This window comes from Ceratotherium simum, chromosome 32, assembly GCF_057802395.1.
Source record: "Ceratotherium simum simum isolate JZ-2026a chromosome 32, ASM5780239v1, whole genome shotgun sequence".
NCBI lineage: Eukaryota > Metazoa > Chordata > Mammalia > Perissodactyla > Rhinocerotidae > Ceratotherium > Ceratotherium simum.
In genome coordinates, this window is record NC_141931.1 from 7,753,909 (window position 1) to 7,779,957 (window position 26,049).

General features: G+C 36.4%; 1 protein-coding gene across 7 annotated transcripts in view; it reads left to right on the top strand.

Annotated features, from left to right (window-relative positions):
• The window catches only part of MPP7 (MAGUK p55 scaffold protein 7), a 264,230-nt gene that overhangs the window by 216,358 nt on the left and 21,823 nt on the right, over positions 1–26,049 (top strand). For all 7 annotated transcript variants that reach the window (XM_087420720.1, XM_087420721.1, XM_087420722.1 and 4 more), the window contains one exon: positions 12,063–12,233. In XM_087420720.1, the coding sequence (XP_087276846.1) occupies positions 12,063–12,233 (171 nt within the window). The remainder of the gene's footprint in view (positions 1–12,062; positions 12,234–26,049) is intronic.

Here is a 26,049-nt window from a genome sequence, read left to right on the forward strand (position 1 = left end):
ATCCAAACCCATGAACCAGGAGCTGCCGAAGTGGAGTGTGTGAATTTAACCGCTACGCCCCTGGGTTGGCCTCTGTATGATCCTTTGTAATATGTTGCTGAGTTTGGGTTACTAGTATTTTGAGGAATTTTGCGTTCATATTCATAAGGAATATTGGTCTGTAGATTTTTTTGTTCTTGTGATGTCTTTGTTTGATTTTGGTATTGAGATAATACTGGCCTCATACAATGAGTTGGGAAGTGTTCCCTACTCTTATCTTTTTAAAGTGTTTGTAAAGGATTGTGCTGATTCTTCTCTAAACCTTTAATAGAATTCACCAGTGAAGCTGTCGGGTTCTGGGCTTTTCTTTGTGGGAAGTTTTTTGATTGCTAATTCAGTCTCATTACTTTAAAAAAAGTCTATATAGACTTTCTATTTCTTATTTCAGTTTCAGCAGTTTGTGTCTGTCTAGTAATTTGTCCATTTCATCTAGATTATATAATTTGTTGGCATACAGTTCATAGTATTCCTTTATAATTTTTATTTCTTCAAGGTCAGTAATAATGTCTCCTCTTTCATTCCTAATTTTAGGAATTGGGTCTTCTCTCTTTTTTTAATTAGCCTGTGTAGGTGAAGGTTTGTCAATTTTGTTGATCCTTTCAAAGAACCAAATTTTGTTTTTATTGCTTTTTCTCTATTCTAAGGGATGCTAAAATGTTGCAAATGATTTCTACACTAACTAGGAAATGTTAGTTTATTCTAAAATTTTAACATTTCACTCCTAATCTTCTGTATTAGTCAGGCAGTTAGTCAGTACACACACACCCACGTGCACACACACGCGTGCGCGCACACACAGAAATTCGAAGGAATGGGATCACATGATTGTGGAGGCTTGGTAAGTCAAAGTCTGCAGGGTAGGTGGCAGGCTGGAGACCTAGGAATGAGTTGCAGTTCAAGTCCAAAGGCCGTATGCTGGCAGAATTCCTCTTGCTGAGGGGGCAGTTAGCCTTTTTTCTATTAAGGCCTTCAACTGATTGGATGAGGCCCACCCACATTAAGGAGGGTGATCTGCTTTACTCAAAGTCCCCTGATGTAATTGTTAATCTCCTCCAAAAAACACCTTCACAGAAATATCTAGAATAATTTTTGACCAAAATCTGAGCACTGTGGCCCAGCCAGCTGGACACATACAATTAACCATTGCAGTCTCCATTCTCCTACTCTACTTTAAATATATCTATGATAAGTGTTGTATTGAGGAAAAATTTACCCTTTGGAGATTTGATGTGTCTTCCACATCAAATGTTTCTCTCACTAAAAGAAGTAATTTAATTTATACAAGCCAACAAAATGAAATGGCTTTGTAACATTTTAGTCACTTCCCACATGTCATATAAAGGACCTTAGTATTCTGTGTACATCAGATCCCAATGTATACCACTACTTTCCCAGATAAGTTGTAGTGCTACTGGTTTTAAAGAACATCCACATACACAGGATGGGTTTATATCCATTCTCAGCACATGGCACCTTTATCCAGTTCTAGGAAAGCTCTGGAAAATAGTCAAAGGAGTTCCTAGAAATTTAGCCTTCTCATGAGGGCTTTTCCAAGGACTATTTAGAAGAAATTCTGAGACTGTGGCTTATTTTAGAACCTTAGCCCTTGCCCTTCATCCACCTCCACACCCTGTATCTCCTGAGTCCACAGAGGGAGAGGAAAAACAGAAGTGATCTAACCTGCGGACAGAATACCCTTGGACCAAAAATAGTACAGCCCTGGGTCCACTTGTAGACCCATGACCACTATTCATCTGAATCAGGACAACAGCCCAGTTGTTGGAGACATTTAATTATTTTCACTTTCTTTGAAGTGCGTAAAATCAAGCACAAAAGAGCCTATGTAAATAGCCATTAACCTGATAACCAGTTACATTTTTAAAAAATGCAATCCGTGTCAAAATGATCTAAGTTGACTCTTTGAAAGAACTAACATATAATACTCCAAGAATTGAATGTCTATTTGTATAAGAATTATATCTTAAAGCCATATTTAGTAAGCGCTCACTGATATGAAAGTACACTGTGTGGTATGCTTCTCACTGATGTGTAACACCGCATTTCTTCGAGGTCAGTGTATTTATCAATAAAAGAGCTTTGGCTGTTACTGGAAAGAAGGAAAAAGCTCACTGAGTGGGCAGTTGAAGTTGTGTGTTGTTTGCATAAAATTTTGTAATAATAATGTGAAGGTAAATTGATAGTATGCTGTAATGAATTGCAGAGAATTGCACCTTTTAAAGTTGAGTATCTGTTAAGTCAGGGGCTGCCTATATATAACGATTGTCAAACCATTTATTTTATATATATATATGAATTATTAGGAGTAATTCATTTCCTCCTCTAAGCTCTTGAAAATTTCATTTAGCTTTGCTGGATGGTGTGGAAGTCAGTGTATTTTTGGGGGGTGTGTGTGTCTGTCAGCTTCCAAAGGGTAATTGCTTCTCAGTGGTAGAATAGTCAGCTTTAAAGATTCTCTCGCCTTTTTCCTACTGTAGTACAAAACAGTCCATATGAAGAGTAATTTTTTTTTTTTTAACATTGGTAAGAATTACAGAATGTCTTTCCTCTGGTTAATGAATTATAGAAATCTTATTGTAATCAATTCACAAAGCAGTGCTTATCGTATATCTGTCTTCAAACATAATTTCTTTTGAATCGTTTCCTGAAAAATCATCAATTTTTCTCCACTTCTGCCCTTGCTGGAGTACTTCATGCATTCTTTTAAAACAAGATCAGTTTGGGGACTTATGTAAGTTAAGACTGTTCTTTCTATTTAACTAAAGTGTTTACCGTGAAGTTCAATAAAAACAAAACAGTTCATTTGCTGTTATTTCTTTTAAATGTTATTATTTACCCGTCTCTACTTCTTTGTGTTTTTTCCTAATCCTGTTTCTTATTTCTCCTACGTTTAAGTACCATAGGTCCTCAACAAGTTACACTGCCTGTTTTTTAAATCTAGTAAAAATTCCCATTTGCTCCAGTATTCAGTCATTTTATTAAAGAATGATATGTAGATAAGTACAGCTGTGTCTAAATATACTGCCTTAATATTTTCCCCAAAAATAAAATTTATACAAAGAGAACATTTAGAAGCATTCTTTCAAAAGTGGTACAGGTTCTCTCTTCAACAAGAAAGAACTCTGCGTAATCTCAACATGTCTGGAATACTACTTGGAAATATTTTCTCTGACAGAAAGAAACCATTCCTGCTTGGAGAATTTTAGGTTGCATAGACTCAACTTAAAAAAATATATTAAAATTTCAAATCCAATTTTCTCCTCTTTTCAGAACTATATTTTTATATTCAATTTTATGTGTACGTACTGTATTTTCTCATAATTTTAAAAGTGTAAGTAAGAACTCAGTTCTTTATTAGCTGGCTGGCAGAAAATTAAATTCTCATATGGTTTCTCTTTTTTTTTATGGTGATGCTGTGCTGTGCTTTACAAATAAATTGTCAGTGGTATCAGGAAAACTTTTTAAGACCTAAGTAATTTTTTTCTTGAAAATTGCAAATTGATATCTTATATTAGCTTCCATGATTTCATTAGGTACTTGGAGTTTCTATTTTTATTTTTAGCTTGAGATGAGCTGAACGATTCAAGGGTATTTATAGTATTTGAACATTTCTTTACATTTTACTGAGAGCAGCTTTGAACTTGTAACATTCCAGAGATGAATTTTCTTTTAGTTTGTTCAAAAGCCTTTCCCCCTTTATATACAAAATTAGCATCTGTATGGTTGGTTAATATAATTCATGATAATGTTTATGTTTCTTTGGTGACTTTTTTTTTTCCTGACACTGTTTTATAAGATGAATGTAGAAGCTGACTAACCCAGCCTCTTCAGATCTCAGTAACTTTCATAGTTTTGAATTGACATTTCTTGTCAATTTAAACCTCCTCCCAAGATGTTTACTTGTCAATTTAAGATGTTCTTAATTATCCTTCATTGTCTTTGGAGTGATTTTATGATTGGCATACTATGGGAGCATCATTTCAGCAATAATTTTGTCTTAGGATCATGTTACTACATAGTTTTTACATGTCTTTTACGTTTTATATCATTATAACAACATTGGCATTATATTAAAAATGTTTACTTTAATGGAAATTTTCAATGTTTTGTTGTCTGGAGCCTAACATTATATAATAATTTCTAGCTGCTTAGTTTTTATTAATATCTACACAGATTTTTTTTAATCTTCTTAAGTTCATTTATGTTAAAATTTCTCTTCCTTATAATTAAGGAGCCTATTGAACTAGTTAGATATTTCCTTGGTCAAATTAATCCAGTGTTTTAAGATGCAAAAAAATAGTTTTCATACAATGATTTTGGCAGTTCTCTGCAATTAAAAAAAAAGAAATCCACATTTTAGTATATTTATGTATTTAAGGTGAGAAAAAAGAATGAAAATGTTTGTTTTTATTGCCTTTTAAGAAAGTAAACAGTTTTCTTGATTTTGTTTGCATCAAATAAATGCATTCCTTAAAAAATTAGGAACTTTAGAGTGGGTCTTGCTATGAATCTCTAATTTTTGAGATGCCTGTGATCAGTATTGCTCTGTTACAATTCAGGCAGATTTCATTGAGACGCTTCTCATTCTACAAACATCTATAAAATTTAAACATAGTAAAAGCTTATTATATTAAAAACACTGGGAATGCATAATATCTGATGTTATTAAACCAGATTGGTTATATAAAAGAAATGTAACCAAAGATTGAAACTGCCGCATTTGAAAATTGCAAGTGGTAATGTAATAGTATTGATTTTCTTTGGGTTAACAGAAGGGCGAGTCCCACTTCACTCTAGTTCACATGTGTGGTTTCTGTGGCTGTTAGTGTTGGTGGTGAGTTACCTTGATTCTGTTTGAGGGCCTTTTGTATTAATGGACATGTTTGTTCATAAAATGATCATGTACTTTTTATCAAGTGCTATCTTAAAGGTCAAAATTTTATGAAAAAGTGAGATCATTAAAATGATAAATATTTACATTATAAATTTACACTCAAGTTAGTTATTTATGGGAGCCAAAGAATATGATAACGAATTGTGATTTTAAATAAAGATTTCACATCAATTTTGTTAGTTTGGTTGTAAGTTTTCAAAACCCTGACTGCTTTTCTTTTATCTTCTTCACTTCTTGGGTGAGACTGCTGGTTCTCTACCTTCCTTGACCTTTGACCTTTAGTTCTTATACTATGTGCTCATTTAAAAAAAAAGTCTGTTGTTTTTACTTTCATTTCCTTTTTATATTTTAGTTTATTGGCTGTTTCTAACTATTGTGAATATAAAAACTTGATCTATTACCATAATCATTTCAAAATATAGAAGACTAGAACCTACCTTTGAGACATAGTCAAAATTTATTTTGTTTTACATGTTGATAGAACCACAAATACATCTGCTAATACTGGATTTCATTTTGTTTGGTTGTTTATATATTTTGAACTCTGTGTTTTTGTGGATTTTTTTTCAAATTATAAAATTACATAACATTATGGAAAGTTTGAAAAACAGAACAAAATAATTGCTCACAGCCCTCTCTCCCTAACAGAACCATTGTCTGATTTTATACATTTTCTTCTATGTTTCTGTATCCATACCAATTTTTATATTAGTAAAAAGGTAAAACTCATAGTGTAAGCATACTATTCTGTCCAGCTCTTTCCATTTATTATTATGTCAAATCCATTTCTGTGGTGCTGTATAATTTTATCATTACACGTTTAATGGCTTCAACCCCATTTCTTTGAAGAGGTGCTTCATAATTTAATCATTCCCATACTTCTGTATATTTCGGATGCTTCCAAGATTTTTTACTGTTAAAAATATCGCTAACATTTGAAATTATAGGATATATAGGTATAATATTGATTTATAATATTAACCTTATTTTGATAACAAATGATTCTTAATTTACCCATGTAAGCATTAAATCTAATGTTTTTTTGATGAATGGTGTTATATAAATACAATTAGTGAAGTAGCTTTGAAAATGACCAAATCATAACTGAGTTTAATTTTTTTTACTTGAGAAAACTGTCAAAGGCTAATCATATCTATTGATTAGAGTACTTGCTAAAAATCTTAGTTTCTAGTCCTGAGGGTATGTTGTGAAACCCCTTAAGTTACAAGTGTTTGAGAATACTTTCTGTGTCCCCTAGTAGATCGGGAGTTTTTGGGGGCAGTAACACTATTTTATATATTTTTGTATTTTACATATTGTCCTGAATATAGAGGAGAATCAAAACTGTACTTAATTAATATTTGAAAAAATGTCTTTTAACAGAAAAGAAAAACATTTTTTAATCCCTAAATTAATCTGCTCCTCTTTAATAACTTTTTCATATTAAATTATTTCATCAAGTAACAGGCTCATCTTTTTTTTTATTATACATCTAGGTATGTAGAGTAACATTTCAAACTTCCTTCTTGACTTTTTTTCATCATTTAATATTTTAACCAAAGCCTTGGGAATCATTTTTTTATGACACTAAAAAAGCTAAACACTTGGATTGTTATACCCACCTCGTTGGGTTGCTATGAGAATTAAATGAACTAATCCACATAAAGTACTTCAAGTGGTATCTATCATCTAGTAAGTTCTCAATAATTATCACTACCACCGCCACTACTGCTACTGTTTTGGTACTGATATTATTAATAAGAGAATTATCTAAACTCAGACCAAGAATCACCTTTTCTTGTCATGACATAATAATAAAAATCTGGTATTTCAGTACAACATATATATCAACATCAAATAGTGAAAGGATTGTTCAGTAAGTATTTCTGGTACCATTGGTTAATTATTTAGAAAAATACAAAGTTAGAGCCTCACCTCACAAGCTTGATCTCATGATTACAGCTGAGTGATTCCAGATGGGATAAAAAAATTCAGTGTAAAGCCATGCAACCCATTTTTTAAAACTTAAGAAAATATAGGTGCATATTTATCAGACCTAAGGATAGGAAAGTCAAAAACAGTGGAAATCACAAAGGAAAGAAATTCACAGATTCAAACACATAAACATTTTAAACTTCTTCAAAAAAGGAAAATTGAAAATCTTAAATGTCTTTGCAAGAAATAGGGCCAAGGGCTGTGACCTTAAAAGAGATGTGTGTGTATGTATTTATGAAGACCCTAATCAAAAAGGGATCAAAATGTATTGACCAATTTACAGAAGAAATAAGAAATGCAAATGAGTAATAAACATGAAAAAAAAGTTCAGTTCTACTAGCAGTTGAAATGATATAGTTTTTCTCTTGTCAAATCACTAAAGATTTTAAAGTGATTAGAGGTCCTTTTATGAGAAGGTAGTATGGGCTGTTGCACTTACTACTAATGGAAATGTACATTGTTATTAACTGATCTGAGAAGCATCTGGACAAGATCTGTCTAGCTTCTAGCAGTTTGTCCTAATGAAATCATCAGGGACATGGAATAAAGGGAATGTATTGGGATGTTTATTGCAGTCTTACTGAAATAAGGAGCAAATAACAAGCAACTTAAATTTGCTTTAATCAAAGCTACACAATTAAGTGATAAGTTCGCAAGCCATCGTAAATTATTTTTCCTGGAAAATATTAGATAAGTGGTGTCTCCTTGTAATTAAGGGCTGACCTGCAGCTGTAGTCTTACTTGTAAAGTCACTTTCCTATTGTAATAAAGTGAATGTGCTGTTCCCTTAAAAAACACAAATCTCTAGCAGCTGTGGGTAAGCGCTCTGGAAAAAGCCCGTCCATAAAAATGTTGAGCCAATTATAAATTACAAAAATGTGAAATATAAGAAAAAATATGTTTTATGTAAAACTGTTCCCTTACTCCAAATTCCTTGTTACTGTTCCTTTCCCTTTCTTCTTTTTTAAAGCCAGCTCTTGCTAAGACTTGTGCACTGAAAATGACCTGGAATTAAGTAGGTTCTAGGTTATTTATTCACATTTACCTGAAAGAACCCTCTGCTGACTTTCAGTTTAAGTACACATTTTTCGATCTGCCTTTTAAGAAGAGAACCACATAAGACCTGCAGGCAAGAAATTATTAACCCCTTTTCCTGACATAGAGTTTGCTCTCCTGTAAGCTTCTCCTGCAAGCCCAGGGGTGCTGACACATTACTGACGGTTACTGAAGTTTGGAAATGACAATTTCTGTGCTGCCTTGAAGGACATGCCAAATGTGCCATCACCTCTGACTACCCGTGGAAGATAGACTCTAGGAAAATAGTCTGGTTTTGCGTTTGTGTTTTTGCTTTTTTGGTTTGAGAAATAATCACAAATGAGTACTCTGGATTTCATACCTTTTGTCATGGCCTCTGTTCTGGCTGTTTCGTTGGTTGTTCTGGGTTGGGAGTTTTACTTTTCTTGTTTTCTTACTCTGTATCTATGCGTATGCATACAAATGTATACGTGTGCATGTGTATGTGTATATCGTGTGGTGTAAATATAGAGCATATATAGGTATGTGTGGATCAGGGGAGTACAGGGTCATGATGAGTGTGGAAGACAGAAAGGAAGGATGCTCTTTAAATTTAAATATAGTCAAATAGCATACATCCCTAGAGAGAGTATCTACGAAAACGAAAGGAGAAGTAATACATACTAAACCTTTCTGTTGTGTTTCTTTAAAATGCCTTACTACTTTAAAAGGTATTTTTGATATTTAACATATTTAGATCTGGCTTTAATTTTAATATTTTGTCTCTTTTATAACATTAGCCAATTAAAAACTTATTAATAAGCCCCTTAATTTATTTTTCCCTTGCTTGCTAGACTCGGTGCCGTGGGAACACGGGGATGTAGAGCATGTTTCTGCCTTCCAGGTGCTTTCAGTTAGTTGGAGACATAATCAAGAGCTGACTGACAGCTAACGTGTATATGTATTTACCATGTGCCAGGTCCTGGGCTAAAACGAGTTACAGGAATTGTTTAATCCTTAACAACCCTGCCAGGTAGATACTATGATTATCCTCATTTTAGAGTTAAGACAGTGAGCCTTAAAGAAGTCTTGAAAGCTGGCAAGTCTCACAGCTGGTAAATAAGTCAGCGGCAGAACTCAGATGCTCACTCAGATCTGTCTGCCTCTGGTCTTTGCTTTTGAACGCTCACCGATGCTGCAGCCCTGATAGAAGTGGTGTGGCCACCTGATTGCCCTGTCCCCTTGGTGTTGTAAATGAGTGTATTGGGTCAAGGCACTTCAGCTTCATAACCTGTGGGAATTCCACTTGCTTAGTAGTCGCCACCTGGAAAACCGATGTGAGTGAGGTCGGGACGGTGTCACGGTGCGTGGGCGAGTGCAGCGGTGACGTCTGTGCTGGCCAGGAGCAGGGACGGAGCAGGCTTGGGTGGTTGCCAGAGTTCCTTCCAGCTCTACGCCTTCATGGACGCAGCGTTTTGTCCTTTTGCCTGCCCCTTAGAATTTTCTCTTTTGAAAATACCAAATGTGGCATGCTTTCTTTGTTGAAATTTACGTGAAGAAATGAAACAAGAACGATAGTAGGGTTTTTGTTGTTGCCTTTTTAAATGACTTCAATTTAGAAAACTGTTATCAAGCACCTCTTCTGTACGACTAACATCACCAAACCATCTTCTGGACCATGCTCCTCATTTTTGACGGCCATAGACCCTCACATTTCAAATCTGATTACCTTCGCTCTTTTCTCCACTATCTCTTTATGTTTATCATGAAAGTAAAAACTTCGGTTAATTGTAAAGACTCTGACTGGTAAACAGGTAAACACTTTCACCGAAATTCAGGACTAAAGTTTTCGGGTTTTCACTTTTGGACCTTATTTGCTCTGGGTGACTCATCTATGTCCTGGTGAGATCCATTCCTGTGCCAAACGTTTGTGGTGACTTCAGGAAAACCCTCCTGCCATACGAGGAAGAATTGTGAAGGGATTTCTAGTTCTACTTGCCTTCCCTCTAATTGCCTTCCATGAGACGAGAGCCGTGGGAACCTGAAATGAGAAGACTGTGAAATACCAGCGTAGAAAAGTGAGGATAGCCAATGTGTAATTTTTGTGCTAAACCAGAAGCCATTTTGTATGGATTCCAGTCTGGGCCAGCAGGCCCAGGTGACGGAGTTGGGGTGGGCTTGGGATGGCATAACTGATTTCTGCAAATTAGGAAGAGACGGTTGTCTGAGAACCACCGAGCTGCGGCGTCAGGAGTACTTGTAAGCCTCTCGGCTCCTTCTGGCGTGGTGTTGCGAGGACTCTGAGATACACAGGATCCTTTTTCTGGGTTCTCATGAGTCTTTCCCAACTTCCTAGAAAACAAGAGAAACAAAGAATAATAAACAATTTGTCCTCCGACCCTTTACATCGAAGTCTGAATTCTGTCTGCATGTGTGATTTTAGAATTCACCCATCTTTTCTTCATCCCAGGACCAGGCTGGCACATTTCCCCTTTTGCTTCCCTGGAATTGCATCTCTTTTTGTAGAATTCCAATGTATGTCATCACTTGTCCTGTTTACTTTTTCCTTTTTACATTTTGCCTTTCATAAGAGAACTTTAGAGCGATGATCTTCCGTGTTTCAAATCCTTTGTAAATCTTTCCCCTCAAATAATCTGAGTATCACCTCAAAATCAGAATGACTCTTGATTGGGCCACAGAAATGAATATATTATCAGATGAACTTTTATCACTCCATTCTTAATATCTTAATTGATTTTTATTAAACTGTGAATCCATAAGGTGAGTGATATAACTCCATAGTCATTGATAATTCTTTTTAATATTGCCTTTATTTGAATTCTATTGATTTCTTAAGTCCAGTGATAATAATTATTCTTCTTCATTATGTTCCCTAAAACTTACACAGATCAGTTATTACATTCTCACATTTTATTATAAAACACCTCTATTTAAATTTTTTTCTACTTATCAAATTTGATCATATATCTAGGTACGTTAAAAAATGTGCTTGCATTTTGTTTTGTACTATGGAGCTGATATAGAATATATAATGTTTTAATAAGCAGACTATTTTCTCTCCCTTAAAGTCTGGATTTTGAGAGACTGTAGAGGTTGGTTAGGTTGAAAATTGAGTGCACATCTTATTGAATTTCGAATGGTGTGTAAGGTAAACATCACTATTCTGGAAAGAAAATAGAACCAGAATGATGCAACAACATGAAAAGCAAGCAGAATGAAATGGGAATTGACTGAGAAAAGGAACTTTTGCCTAAGCCTTTTAAGCTCACATGTTAAATGATAATGATGACCGGAGAGGGCTCTTGCAGCAGACGATTTATTTAAATACTTAAAAAATTGTTTTAGTAAAAGGTCATATGACCTATTGATGAGAGTACACAATTAAAACGATGAAACTTATTTCCAAATTTCAGTAGGCTTCCATAGAATTTCCATAGGAGAGAAAAGACCCGAGGCTCGGGCATTTGCTCCACCCCTGGAATCTCAACAGTTCAGTAACTTGCTCTTAGGGACAGGCTGGTTCTATCAGCCTGATCCATGTATTGGCATGTTAGATGCTGTGCTCTCCCTAATTTAGTTTTCTTTTTATTTAACAATAGATGCTGTCTGTGCCACAGGTATGTTGTGAGGCTATGCTGAGAATATAATATAAAATATTCTAGTATTTATGAATGAAAGAATTTATCATCTATATTTAAAATATTTTTACAGTGCTTTTAACTTTTTCTTATCAAATGTGTTCATCAGTCAGTCCATATCTTTATGATTTCTGACTTCTTTATTTTATGTTATAACATCATTATTTTACTCATTCATTTCTGAAAAGAATTCTTTGTGATTTAGAACCAAATGAAATTTACATTATTATAACTGTATAATTAAATGTTAGATGATTCTCTTATAAATTGTTGTTGTAATGAAATTGTATAATATCTATTCTTTTTCCTCTTACTAACTGCACTGGTAATGATATTATGGTGAATAAAATCCGACCCAACTTTGAGAGTTTTTTTATTTTTGTTTTTGGGGGGTTTCTCTTTGTAGTTCTTATTGCTAAAAATAATTTTTTTTGTACTTGCAGCTGGTTTTAGAAGAAGTTTCCGTCTTAGTAGAAAAGATAAGAAAACAAATAAATCCATGTATGAATGCAAGAAGAGCGATCAGTATGATACAGCTGACGTTCCCACATATGAGGAGGTGACCCCCTATCGGCGACAAACTAATGAGAAATACAGACTCGTTGTCTTGGTTGGTAAGTGTTTGCTTTTGTGTGTGTAGTTCTGATGAAGTAAGTGAGATAGTAAGAATTTAACTTCAGAGAGCATCCTGCTTGACATTATCAAGCTAAAAAATCTCATCTTGAACATCTTTTGTTGTGTCTCTAAAGTGAAATCTTTAGTCTTTTGTACTTACATGACATTGAGGAGACTTTTAAGACATCTGTGAAGAATGGTACTGACATTTTAGTGGAACCGATCTAAGAGAGGGAATAGCAAACATCGCAGTATATTAAGCATATCAGGGTAACTAAATAATAGAAACGAGTATTTTGAATGTAATGCAAGTTTCTTTCAATTCATTTTGAGGCAGTAGCCATGGTATCAGCTTCCTATGGCATTTAGGCCTTCAGTGAAGTAAACTATTTTAGCAGAGTTTCTAGGATATGTAAAGCTGGAGAGTCAGTTAACAAAACTGCCTGAGTATGTAGTTAATAAATATACAGTATGTGAAGATTTCTGTAAACATTGGCTGGTTTGACGCCATTACATTCTAGCATCTATCTTGTCAGACCTTCATGAACATAATAAGCATCACAGCCTCCTTATTACTCCACCTCATCCTCGTTTGTGTTTTTTTAAAAATGGTGACAAGTACTTAAGCTCCAAGCATCAAAACCAATAATTTCGGGGGAGAAAAATTGGAATAAAGGAGTCCGGTGTCTCTTGTTAATTGTTCCTTTATAAACCGAAGATGACAGTTATGGCGATGAAAATAAATGTAAAAGCTAAAGAATCACCCCTTCAGTTAAGATGGAGTCCTTGGAAAGGTTACAACACATGTTCTCAACAGATGGTGGGTGACTAGTGGGGAGTGATGCCATTTCCCACGTCTTACGGCACTGGAAATGATCAGTAACGTCATCAGATATTCACATTGTTTGCATTATTTAGAAATACATATCCACATACTTTAAAGTTTCCTTTATTAACAGTGTCCACTTCTTCCAACCTGTGTATACTGAATCCCCGCCAGACGCCACCTGGAAGAATATTGTCCATAGGTTTTTATGTTTACTTTAAAGCTTACAGTGCCCCAGCTTCCAGTCCTTGTAGAGTTGGGCTCATGAGAGTACAGGCATTCCCTGGTTCTAAATTCTTTTGTCCCTACTGGAACCTTGTGCTCCTCTCCCACCTCCTTGTCCCTCAACAGCACCCATCTCAGCAGTATCTCTTCCATCCCTGGTGCTCCACTCTTCAGCCAAGGTCTGCTCCTCACCCCAGGAGGAAGACGCCTTTCGCCTTAAATCCAGATGACTCTCTCTACAGCCAGGGAGTTATTATTATGGCTGTGTAACTTTTGGTTTTCCGTAGGGGATCCAATTGAAAGAGGAAAGTAGAATCAACTTTGCCTTTTTTTCTTTCCTATAGGTGCTAACAATAGAAACCCTTTCCTCAGGGGTGAGGAAGGGAAGATAGATGAGGATAAACTGTGAGTCTGAATAGTAATCCAGGGAAGAATAAAAGTAAATCATACTCAAAAGCAACTAAAGATGGTTGATAGTTATGGAAAAGAAATAGCCACTCCCTAGACTCTTCCAAAGGAAAAGAACATGGGGGAATGGTGGCCTCATGCATGTTAGAGGTAATCATGGAGTTCTGTTAAAACAGTACGAAATGCAGGTATCATCACCCCTCCCTACAATTCCTTAAGGAAATTCCTAGTATCTTTTTTATAGATTCCTTGAAATTTTTTGCATAGATAATCCTGTTATTTGTGACTAGAGACAATTTTATCTCTTTGTAGGAATTTTATTTTTTTATTCTTGCCTTATTGTATTCTCTCCTTACTTTAGGCTCTTCAGTACGGTGGTGAATGGAGTGGTGAGAACAGACATCTTTGCTTTGTTCTCAATCTTAGAGAGAAAGTATTCAGTCTTTCACCATGAAATATGATATTAGCTATAGGTTTTTTTTATAGATGCCCTTTACCAGGTTAAGAAAATTACCTTCTATTATTGGTTTGCTGAGAATATTTATCACAAATTGATGTTTAATTTTGTCAAATGGTTTTTTGCTGCATCAGTTGAGAAGATTATATGGTTTTTCTTATTTGATCTGTTGAAATGGTGAATTGCATTGATTGATATTTGAGTGTTGAATGAGCCTTACATTCCCAGCCTGGACTCCACTAAGTCATCATGGATTAGCCTTTTGTATAGTACTAGATTCAATTTGCTGGTCTGTAGTTTTCTTATAATATTTTTGTCTGCTTTTTGAATGAAGATAATGCTATATTCATAAAATATGTTGGGAAGTGTTTCCTCCTCTTCACTTTTCTGGGAGAGTTTGTGTAGAATTGGTATTATTTTCTTTTTAATTGTTTGGTAGATTCCCCAGTGAAACCACACCTGGGCTTGGAGCCATCTTTTTTGGGAGGTTTTAACCACAAATTTAATTTCTTTTAGAAGACTAATATATATATATAGAGAGAGAGAGAGGGAGGGAAGGAGGGAGGAGAAGAGGGAAGAGTGCAAGAGAGTGCACCTCTGTACCTTTATACACACACACACGCACACACACAACTATTCAGGTTATCTTCTCGAGTGAGCTCTGGCAGTTTGTGTCTTTAAAGGAATGTGTCCGTTTCCCCTAAATTGCCAATTCTATAAGCATAAAATTGTTCATAGTATTCCTTTATTTTCCTTTAACTGTAATGTCTGGGTAATAGCCCCACTTTCATTCATGATATTGGTAATTTGCGTCTTCATTCTTACATCAGTTATCTATTGCTGCATAACAAGTTATTACAAACTGAGTGACTTTGAAACAGCATACATTTATCATCTGAAAGTTTCTGCAGCTCAGAATTTGGAGAGTTTGGACGTGGCTTAGCTGGGTACTCTGCTTCAGTGTCTCTCACAAGGCTGCAGTCAAGTCTTGGCCAGGGGTAGGGGTCTCATTTGAATGCTAGACTGATGAAAGATCTGCTTCCAAAACCATATGGTTGTTGGCAGAATTCGTAGGCCACCCTCAATTCCTTGACATATGGGCCTCTGCAACATGGTAGCTTGCTTCATCAAGGTGTGGACACTGAGAAGGCAATAGAGAGATTCTGCTAGTAAGATGGAAGTCACGATCTTATGTAACCTAATCAACAAAAGTACATCCCATCATCTTTCTGTAACAGAAAACATCCCATATTCTGTTGGTTAGAAGCAAATCACAGGTTTTGCTCACATTCAAGGTGTGGGAGTTGCACACAGGTCTGAAAAACAGGAGGTGAGGATCATTGCTGGCCTTCTTGGAGTCTGCCTGCCTTAGCTCCTTTTCCAATTTATTGATCTTTCATAACACTAGCTTTATGTTTTTAAGATTTTTTCCTATTGTTTTTCTTTTCTCAATTTCATTGATTTCTGCTCTTATTTTTGTTATTTCCGTCCTCTGCCTACTTTGGAGTTATTTAATTTTCTCTTTTTCTAGTTTCTTAGGGTTGACTCTTAGATCATTGACTTGAAACCCTTTTTTACAAATTTAAGTATTAATGGTCACAAATTTAAATTTCCCTCTAAACACTGCATCCTACAAATTTTGATCTATTGTGTTTTTATAACATACCATTCAGATCAGAATATTTTCAAATTTTCTTTGTGACTTCTTTGATCCTTAAGTTGTTTAGATGTTATTTAATTTCCAAATATTTGGGGATTATTCAGATATCTTTCTGTTATTGATTTCTTCTTTAATTTCATTATGGTCAGAGAATATGCTTTGTATGATTTCGATTCTTTTAAATTTGTCAAAAAAAATTTTTTTTTTGCCCAGAATATGGTCTACATCATTGAATGTTCCATGTGCACTTAAAAAGAGTGTATCTTCTGTTGTTGTTGGATGGAGTGTTTTATACATGTTATTTGTCAGGTTGGTTGATAATGTTATTCAGGTCTTCTATATTCTTACTAATTTTTTATCTACTTGTTCTGTTAAATGTTGGGAGAGGAGTGTTATATTCTCTATAATGGTAGACTTATTTATTTCTCTTTTCACATCAGTCAGCTTTTGCTTAATATATTTAGAAGCTCTGTTGTTAAGTGGATACACAGTTAAGAGTATTATGTTTTCTTTTTTCTTTTTTTTTTTTTTGTGAGGAAGATCAGCCCTGAGCTAACATCCATACCAATCCTCCCCTTTTTTGCTGAGGAAGACTGGCCCTGGGCTAACATCCATGCCTCCACTTTATATAGGATGCCGCCACAGCATGGCTTGACCAGCAGTGTGTCGGTGTGCGCCCGGGATCCGAACCCAGGCCGCCAGCAGCGGAGCGCACGCACTTAACTGCTACGCCAGGGGGCCGGCCCCAGAGTATTATGTTTTCTTAATGAATTGACCCTCATGCTATATACTGTCCTTTTTCATCCCTGGTAATATTCATTGTTCTGAAATCTACTTTGTGTGATATATAATGTAGCCACTCAAACTTTCTTTTGCTTATTGTTTGCATGGTAATCTTTTTCTCTCCTTTTACTTTAACCCATCTATGTGTTTATTTCTTAAGTGGGCTTTTCTTTTTTTTTTTCCTGAGGAAGATTCACTCTGAGCTAACGTCTGTGCCAGTCTTTGTCTATGTTGTATGTGGGTTGCCACCACAGCATGGCCGCCAGTGAGTGGTGTAGGTCCACGCCCAGGAACCGAATCCAGGCCACCCAAGCGGAGCACACTAAACTTAACCACTAGGCCACGGGGCTGGCCTCTGTATCCTGGACATTTTAAACATTATTTTATATAGACTTTGGGTCTTACTATATTCCTCTGGAAAATGTTAAATTTTTTAGCAGGCTATCAGCCTGGTTGGGCTCAGTCTGCATGCCTCAGTTCAGTTTTCAAGTCTTTGCTGTGCCACGTTGTGTCTGTTCCATGCCTGTGACACTTGGGTTAGTCAGACTTTTCAGTGGTTTAAATTTTAGTTCATTTCTCAAAGCCTTTGTTATTCTGCTTTAGGTTCATCTCACTTGTGCACAGCTTAGGGGTGAGCCCACAACTTTTGTGAGGTCTTAGCTCTTCAGTCCACTGCTCCACTGTGCAGCTCTGAGATGGACACTTATCCTCTGGGCAAAGCCTAAGCAGAGAGAAGAAAAGTAAAGTGGGAAACTTCATCCCCCTGGGGGTCACCTCTCCAGATTTGACTTCTTCTACCCTCTGCCTGCCTTTGTTTGCTTATGAGAGTCCTCAGGTTGTTGCTTTTCATGTGCTGTCCAGAGGTGTTAGTTGTGATCAGTGGGGAGATGAGCTGTGTTGGGCTGACCCCACCAGAGTGGAGCTAGAACTCCCCAAAGCTTCAAACTCCTCTCTCAGATACGGCTTGCCCCTCTTCACTGGCATACCTTAATCAGCCTCCTCAAAATTGGGTAAGATGACCCTAACTTTCATGTCTCCCACTCAAAGTTTCAAAGGGTCATCGGGACAGAAGAATACCACAAGGATCATCCCAACTTCCTTTAAAGGTAAAATAACGCTTCCAGAAATATGTATCACAGCATTCCACTGTCAGCCAAAAATCACAGAGTGATCTGAGGTATTTTGGCTTCTGCTTTACGTGAGTGCTAGTTGTCTAGGTCCACGATCATTGAACTAAAACTCATCTGGCTGAAATCTTCACAGAAGACGTTAATTTAATTGTAGGCACTTAACTTGCCCTAAATCCCTTTCGCCCCTTGATCTTTGGGGTCCTGGCTCTTGAATTCTGAAGTAAACGTGGACGCTGCGTTACTTTTCTAACAGAGAAATTGCGTGCTCGTCACCTTATTTTTACATTCCCAGCAGGATTGTAGATAGTTTTTTGTTTTGTTTCAGCCCAGTAATGTCACTTATGCTGCAGTGACTACTCTTTCTCTATCTCTTACTTGGAATTCCTTAAGTTTCTGAGGCCTGATTCTCTGGAGATTTCCCCTTTATCTCCAAAAGGAGTGTTACCCTCAAGATATTCCTAAACTGGAGATGCTAAATGTTGATTCTTCAAAGTGGTACAGTCAGTGACGATTCAGATTTCCTTTAGTACGTGCTTGTGCCCCACTACTGTTTCCTCACTCTTGGGAGTTTTCCAGGCCTTGAGTAAATAAATTGTAAGACTTCAATGAGAACCAGACTATCCCTTTTTACTACTTAGATTTCTCTACTGCTAAGATCTAACTATAATCTTTCATTACCCTCTGCTAGTCCCAACTGAATTTTTAAAGTTTGACTTGCTTCTCAAGTGGGTCCTGTCCTTCCTCCACTCTGTGTAATAACAGTAGCTACTACGTATTGAATGCCAGGCACTGTGCTAAGGCTGTGCATATATCATTTCATTCAGTCCTCACCATGACTGAGAGGTAAACGCTTTTATTGTCCTCATTTTACAGTAGAAGAAACTGAAGCACAGAGAGGAGAAGTAAGTTACTTGCCCAAGATCCCACAGCTCCTAAGTTGTGGAGCTGAGTCAGACCCAAACAGTTCAAGACCAGAACCTTCTTTCTTATCTCGCTGTGGGATACTGCTTCCCGTTTCTAAAATCAAGGTGGTACTGACACTGCTGGATCTCACTTTCCTACTCTTCTTTTTTCTCTTTGATTTAGGGCCCATCCACTCATTTTCCTAACAGAAACCTCCACGTTTTGTGCAAGTTTAGATCTGAGTCTACCAAGAGCGTGCATTGTTCACGTAAATCCTGCCCACCTTCAGGGCCCTGACCCGGCTCTTTCCACCGTGGGCCTCCCTGGGTCAGGTCAGCAAGCTTGTTGGCTCTGCTCTGCCTTCCGTGTGTAGTCCCGGCATGACCCTCTTGTACTGGCATCACTGTTTCACTTTACCTCTCCTTAAAATTCGCCAACTGTTCCTCAAGTGTCCTAGGCTGATTTTCCTGGTCTTTCTACATGTTCGGCAGCCCGCCTGGGGTAATTCTCCCAGCCACCAACGAAAGGCTCTGGGCTTGATCTTACTCTCTGCTCTGTCTTCAGATCTCAGGCTGCCTCTCAGTAGTGTTTTGGTGGCGTAGACAGAAGTAGTCTCAGAGTATTCAGAGGGAGGAGCCCTTCCCCTTCCCGGTGGCCTCCAGCCCCTTCTCCAGGGCTTCTCAAACTTTAACACACATTTGAGTCACCTGGGGATCTTGTTAATATGCAGTTTCTGATCAGTAGCCTGGGGTGAGACCAGAGATTCTGCATTTCTAACAAGTTCCCAGATGATGCTGGTGCTGCTGGCCTGCTTAATTAGGGAGTGCATTTTGCTTTTCACCCATTCCTACTGGTTATAATGCAGATGTAGTGAGGTACCCGCGCTGTGCACCCAGGGGAAAGCCTGGTTGCTCTGTCTGAAGGGGTTCAGCTGCCATTACCTTCCTTTGTTGGTGGCTGTGAAGTGGCTGCAATTTATTTTGATTTTCTACTTTACTAATGACACTTCAGTTTTGTGCTTTGTCATGCATGTGTTATAATGGTGGTTTTAAAACTTTTGGTTTTGTGTTAATCTGCTGTTCTGGATTTGCTCGTTGATATTTTAGGTTTGGTTTGTCTGTTTTGATCAACCAATTTATTGTTATTTTTAGCCTTTATTCTGAAAATCCTATAGGAAAAAAAATTCTGTTTGAAACTCTTTAGCCCCTAACAGTTTATTTCCCTATTTTGGAGCAATTGCTGGTATAAGGTAATTTTTAATTTTTTTTTTTTTTTTTTTTTTAAAGATTTTATTTATTTTATTTTTCCCCCCAAAGCCCCAGTGGATAGTTGTATGTCGTAGCTGCACATCCTTCTAGTTGCTGTATGTGGGACTCGGCCTCAGGATGAACGGAGAAGTGGTGCCTCGATGCACACCCGGGATCCGAACCCGGGCCACCAGCATCGCAGCGCGCGCACTTAACCACCAAGCCACAGGGCCGGCCCTGTAATTTTTAATTATTGAATCCCACGGTTACCCTCGCTGTGGCCTTCTGTGGAAGATGATGTTCCATCATGGAATCCAGTGACAGCCAGGGTCATTGTATGTAACTGTTCGTCCAAAGTGTTTCTTATTATTTGCTTTCTTCTGTGTGATCATTGCTCAGAAAAGCTTTCTGCTTGTCTGTATGGCCCATTTGAAGTATCAGAAGTTTAGAGTTCATTGTCTGGAGAAATCCCAATCTGTTAACATCCCATGAGCCAGGATAGTGTAGATGGTAAGAAACAGGCCTCTGGGAAAGGCAAGCTGTGCTCCCACCCTATTCTGCTCGTCAGTAGCTGTGTGACACCTGCACACTGCACAGTGTCTCTGGGCTTCAGTTTCTTCATCTGAAAAATGAAGATAATAAGAGCACATGCTTTCTAGGTCTGTTTGAGGGTTAAGTGAAATGATATTTGCAAAGACTTAGACCAATTGCTGGCACCTAGTAAGGTTTTAATAAAAAGCAGCTCTTATATATTAACTAAAAATATTAACAGGATAACATGAAATGTTCAGCTATGAGTAGGCTTCTGCTGATTTTGAACCTCAGTGTTTAAAACACTTAGTTTATTTAGCAGTTTATCATCTAAAAGAGGTAATCAAGCAGTGGACTCAAATTTTGGAAATTCTGGCTTGTTCCTGAATTAATTGTTTACTTTTCACGATTGTAAAAATCATGTACTTAGGAAGTCGTCCCTTGGCTCTTACAACATGTGTAGGAAGATGGAAAGAATATAAGCATCGTCGTCCTCCTCAGGCCCCGTTTGTTTTCAAAGCTGTTGGGAATAATGGTATTTTCCTGGAAACTGTTAGATCAATATTGTTAAGGAGGTACACAGGCTATCATTTTCTCTATAGTATTACCATAATATTGCATGATTTTTTATTCTTGAACTTAAAGTTCAAGAAATTAAAATAGACCGAGTTGTTGACATGGCAAAAATATGACAATGGAGGACTATGAGCCTTGATCAGAAGTATTTTCCTCTTCATTTTGTAAAGGTGCTATTGCAAAGCCACATTTTAGCCACTAAAATATCTTAGTGACAGTTTCTAGTGTATTCCCTTCTGCATTTAAAAGTATCTTCCAAACAGTGTATTAAAACCAAGTGTTGGGCATTTAGCCCATTTTTCTACATTTGTTTTATCTTTAGTGAAACCTGACTTTTTAAAAAGTAAAGTAATAAAGCAAACGATGTGTGTATGTTTGCAGAGGAGGGAGGGGGAGAACGCTTTGGTGTTAAAAAGCTACTAAAACATGTTTCAGAGCTTCGGGCAATAGAAGAGCAAAAATTCATGTTGGGGATACTCAAAGACAATTTGTGACTTGTTCTGTCTGGTTATGAGGCATAAGAGGAAACTGATAATAAATCTTTCTGTATATTTCACGTTTCTAGCTTAAGCATTAAGTACTATTTTGCCCTCCTTTGTGTTGAATCTGATATGACTGCTTTGTAGAGGTAATTTGAATGAATAGGCATTTATAAGACTGCCATCATTTTTCCATAAAATTAAGGCAGAACAGAAAGTCTCCCATATAAAGCAGAGAGAGAAGTAAGCACTCAACACTAAATGTAAATGTGAAAATGTTTATTAGAATTCTTATAGCTTTGGTTGAACTTTGATTGAAGGCTTATAGGAATCAGTCTACTCGGAGGATTTTATGTAGACAGCTGTAAACCCAAAAGTCATAATTGAATTTATGCGTGTGCGATGGGTTTAAAATTATAATCCTCGTACATAAGAGGTAAATATGATCTTTATTAGAATCAGTTGGCATTTTATGCCATTGGTCTATCTTAAATGTTTCTACTCTGGCTTAATTTCTGGGCATAAATCTCAATTCTCTTCATTCAGCTGATTTGTAGGGAGTACCGACTGTGCCAGGCATGGGTCTAAGCACATGGGTTCGTTAGTGAACAACACAAACATTTTTGCCTTCACGATGTTTACATTCTAATGGGAGAAGATAGACAAAAAATGTATTCATAATAAATTCATAATGAATAATAAATATTTTTATTATTATACCACCGGATAGTTGTTAGAGGGGATAAATGCTGTAGAAGAAAGTAGAAGCAGAGCAGATTCAGGGGAATCAGGAGTTCATGATTTTGAATCTGGAGATCATGGTAGCCTCATTGGAAAGATCGCATTTTTGAACAAACTCTGAAGTGAGGGGGTTATCCATGCCCACTTCTACTTAGCTATGGAAGACAGAGATGGTTTTATTTTGTCCTTTTAATTTTGTTGCGCTCTTGTCATAGCCCTGAGATGGAGGTGAGACAGGTACTTAAGTCAGTCTATGTAAGTCCAATGTAAATAGCGGCTTTGGAAAAAATGATGCTCCTTCAACAAGTTTCCCATTCTCTTGTTCTTTTCTTTTATCTTGAAATTAGCATACAAATGGATACTTCATTAATAGCATTTTTCTTCCATTACGAAAGCAATAGAGGCAAGAAAATCTGAACCTCTGTCGAGACTTGTTATGAACTGCCAAGCTGCTATATTTTCTATATAGTTTGAGTCCACGGGAACTTTAAATTTAGTTTTATAAACAGATTTGTCACTGTCCAATACAAAAATCCAGCCATCTACTCGTGATCATTATAAGATTGTGAGTCAAATATAATAGCATGGTTGTTTTTAGGTCTAGAGCAACAAAAATAGAAGTGCTACAATATGATAAGTAGACTTTTTATAACGTGTCTGATCTGAGGGATACCTAGAGATTTCGTTTGATTTGTCTTGCAATAAATCAAATGAGTAAGTGTGTTTTTTCAGGTAACAAAAGCAGTTCGGATATTTATGGCAGACTCCAGTAATTCTGATATTTTTCTCTGGATAGTAACAGTAACAAGTCTGGCCAATACCATAAAAACGTCTGGGGGAAAATGTGGAAGAATTTCCATGTTAAGCAGTGCAGGTACACTGGAGGTAAATACATAGTAAAAACTGCATCTGTGTCAGCTTTCCACATGATATGCCAGTTTTATGTTTGTGCCAAGCTGTACAAAGATCAATAGCAAAAGTGAACAGTAGTTGGTCAGAGCAGGAGATTCTTTCCAATATATAATTTAATATTGGACGTAAATTGAAATAAGAATGGATTTTATCATTAATACATTGACTGTTACATGAATATATAGCACGTTAAAACTAATTTGGCTAATCTCCACCTACCTGTATCTCTCTTTCTGAGACGTTTCTTTCCTAACAGATTATTAACATTGTAATCTTCGGTATAATTGTCCTTTCATGTTTAAGGTACCACCAATCTATATTTACGTTATTAAATTCAATTTGATGCTCATCAGCCTTAAGAAAAACTACAAATAAAATCTATGCCAGCCATTTACAGATCAGAGTTACTTTATGCTCATTCTTTGTCGACTGCATGAGTGCCATTTAAAAAAAATATACATTTCATTGATTTCAATAAAATTATTTTCACAGTAGTAATACTTTATTCTAATAAATAGTTATTCATTCACTTAGGATCTGCATTAACACACAAAAAAGTAGATGGTTGAAGCTTCAGTTTACACTGCCATAGAGCATGGCCGTAAACCTTTTTTCTAGTATAAGAATGTCATGTTGATATTTTAAAGCATCCTTTCAAAGTGCTATTGTAGGTACTGGTTTTATTGCCTCACTACTTTCTCCACTCATTTAGCCTTTTTTGATTTTTAATTGTATGTGTCTGTTTCAGATTCAGAAAGTAGATGTTTTGGGGGGCCGTGTTTACAGAATGAAAAACTTTTATGCATCAACTATGAATTAATTTTGAAAGTACATTGTGCTAATAGTCTAATAAAGATATATTCCTTGTTTTCCATGCATAAACATTTGTTACAAATCATAAATCGTTACACATATTCGTGGAATAATAATATGAAAATAGAAAATGAAAACATTCAACCTCTCATAGTTACATGGATAATAAGTCAATAATGTCAATAGACTCAGGGGTCATTTGGGGCAAAGATGTCTTATATGTCTAAATTCTCCTGTATAAATAAAGGCTGAGAATTTGCCTATAGATTTTTTTTTAATCTGTCTTTTTTAAGATAAAAATAAAGGCATTTTTGCATTTGGTTATCATGAATATTTTCCTAAATGTAAAGATTTAAATAGAAACTTTACTAGCATCATTTTATTGACACCCTAAATGGGCTATATTTCTTTGGCTGAAATGAATGAACCTTTATATAAAATCACACACAACACATTTGCCTACTTTCAAGAAGGAATTGCTAATTAAATGCACAAAAGTAACTAAAAATAATATGCCTTTCTAATTATCTTAATTATCCAATTCACATTTTTTATAAGAACTTCAGCTAATGGGGATTGATACACATGGTTTTATCCTTTCTTTGCAGAAATTTGCACACGAAGTGATTTTGAAAATTCTTATGAAATTTAAAAAAAAATGAAAAAGAGAAATACTTGTTTACATTTCTGATTTGAATAGAAACTTTTTTTATTTTATTTTCAAAGCTAGTAAACACAACTTTAGTTCACTGCTTGAATTCCAAATTAATGAACTCCAAAGTGATATTTTAATGTGGTTTTTTGGCTTTTACTTACATTTCATCATTGTATTTGATTTCCTTAGTCCTGAATCCACAATCCTGAGACATGCTCACTGCATGTTACCCTGGCCTGGTATGCACGTCATCTTCATTAAGTGTAGTTTAGGCTTCTCAGAGGTACTGCACACAGTGAGTTTTGAGATCACCGGATTTGACCTCTGCCACTTTTTGTAGCCAGCCTCTGTGTATGCCACAGGCATAGATAGTCATCACGATCTAAAGTGTAGGGCAGCTTGGAATGGGGTGAAAGATTCCGTGAAGTCACAGATCACAGCCATAAACGGACAGCGGAGTGACTGGCTACCTGAGTTCGTGTTTTATCTGCATTCTTTTGACAAGATGATAGTTAGAATGGAAAGAATGCAGACCTTTGAGTCAGACAGACAGCCTTTTGAATACCAATTAAGCTGCACCCCAGATGTGTGACGTTAGGGAAATTACTTAACCTTTCATTGTCTCAGTTTTCTCATCTGTAAAATGAGGATAATAATACCTTTCTTATGGGGATGTTCTGAGGATTAGTAATGGTATATGTAACTCATATAACACATGCCTGCCATGTAAAGAGACCTCACTGTGTCATCGTCATTGTTATTTTTCCAAAGCCTATTGTCTGTGATTTAAATGTGTGCTGTTTAGATTATCTTCTCTGCTTCTCTTTAGCATTAACAAGCACAACTGAAAACAAACTATAGAGTAGCCTATTTATATACATACGTATAAATGCATTTCCCCAATTGTGGTAAAAATGTATATATTGAAGGAGAAATGAATCCATCCCATTGCAGAGGCACACAAATGATCCTAAGTCTGTTTGCACCCCTAAACTGACTGCAGTGTAAGTAGATTTTGTATTCCAAATACAAACCAGCCAACTGGAAATGTTGTGAACTTATTCCTAACCATAGAAGAAGGATACAGGACAGGAGTGTGGCTCTTAAGTTGAGGTCTTAAGGTCACAATCTAAAGAGGAGAAACTAGAACTTGACCAGTATGTATGGCAGAATGATCCAAGGGTCTGTCAGGGAAAATGCTGTTTGTAAGGCCCGCCTGGCAGTTGTGTAGTGAGAGTGATTGAAATGGTGTCCCTATTTTAACCCTTTTGTGAGGACACTCCCACCTTTGAAGATGATGACCTCAAATAACCTAATCTAGGAGAAAAATTTTCAAATAAAATCATTTACCACTGAACATTCCTGGCTTCCTCCATGAGTGTGCAGTGAAGCGAGCTCACTAGTTAAGCGTTTGATTATACAAGGGCTAAAATTGAATGTAGTCAAATTTACGGGTGTCACATTAGAGA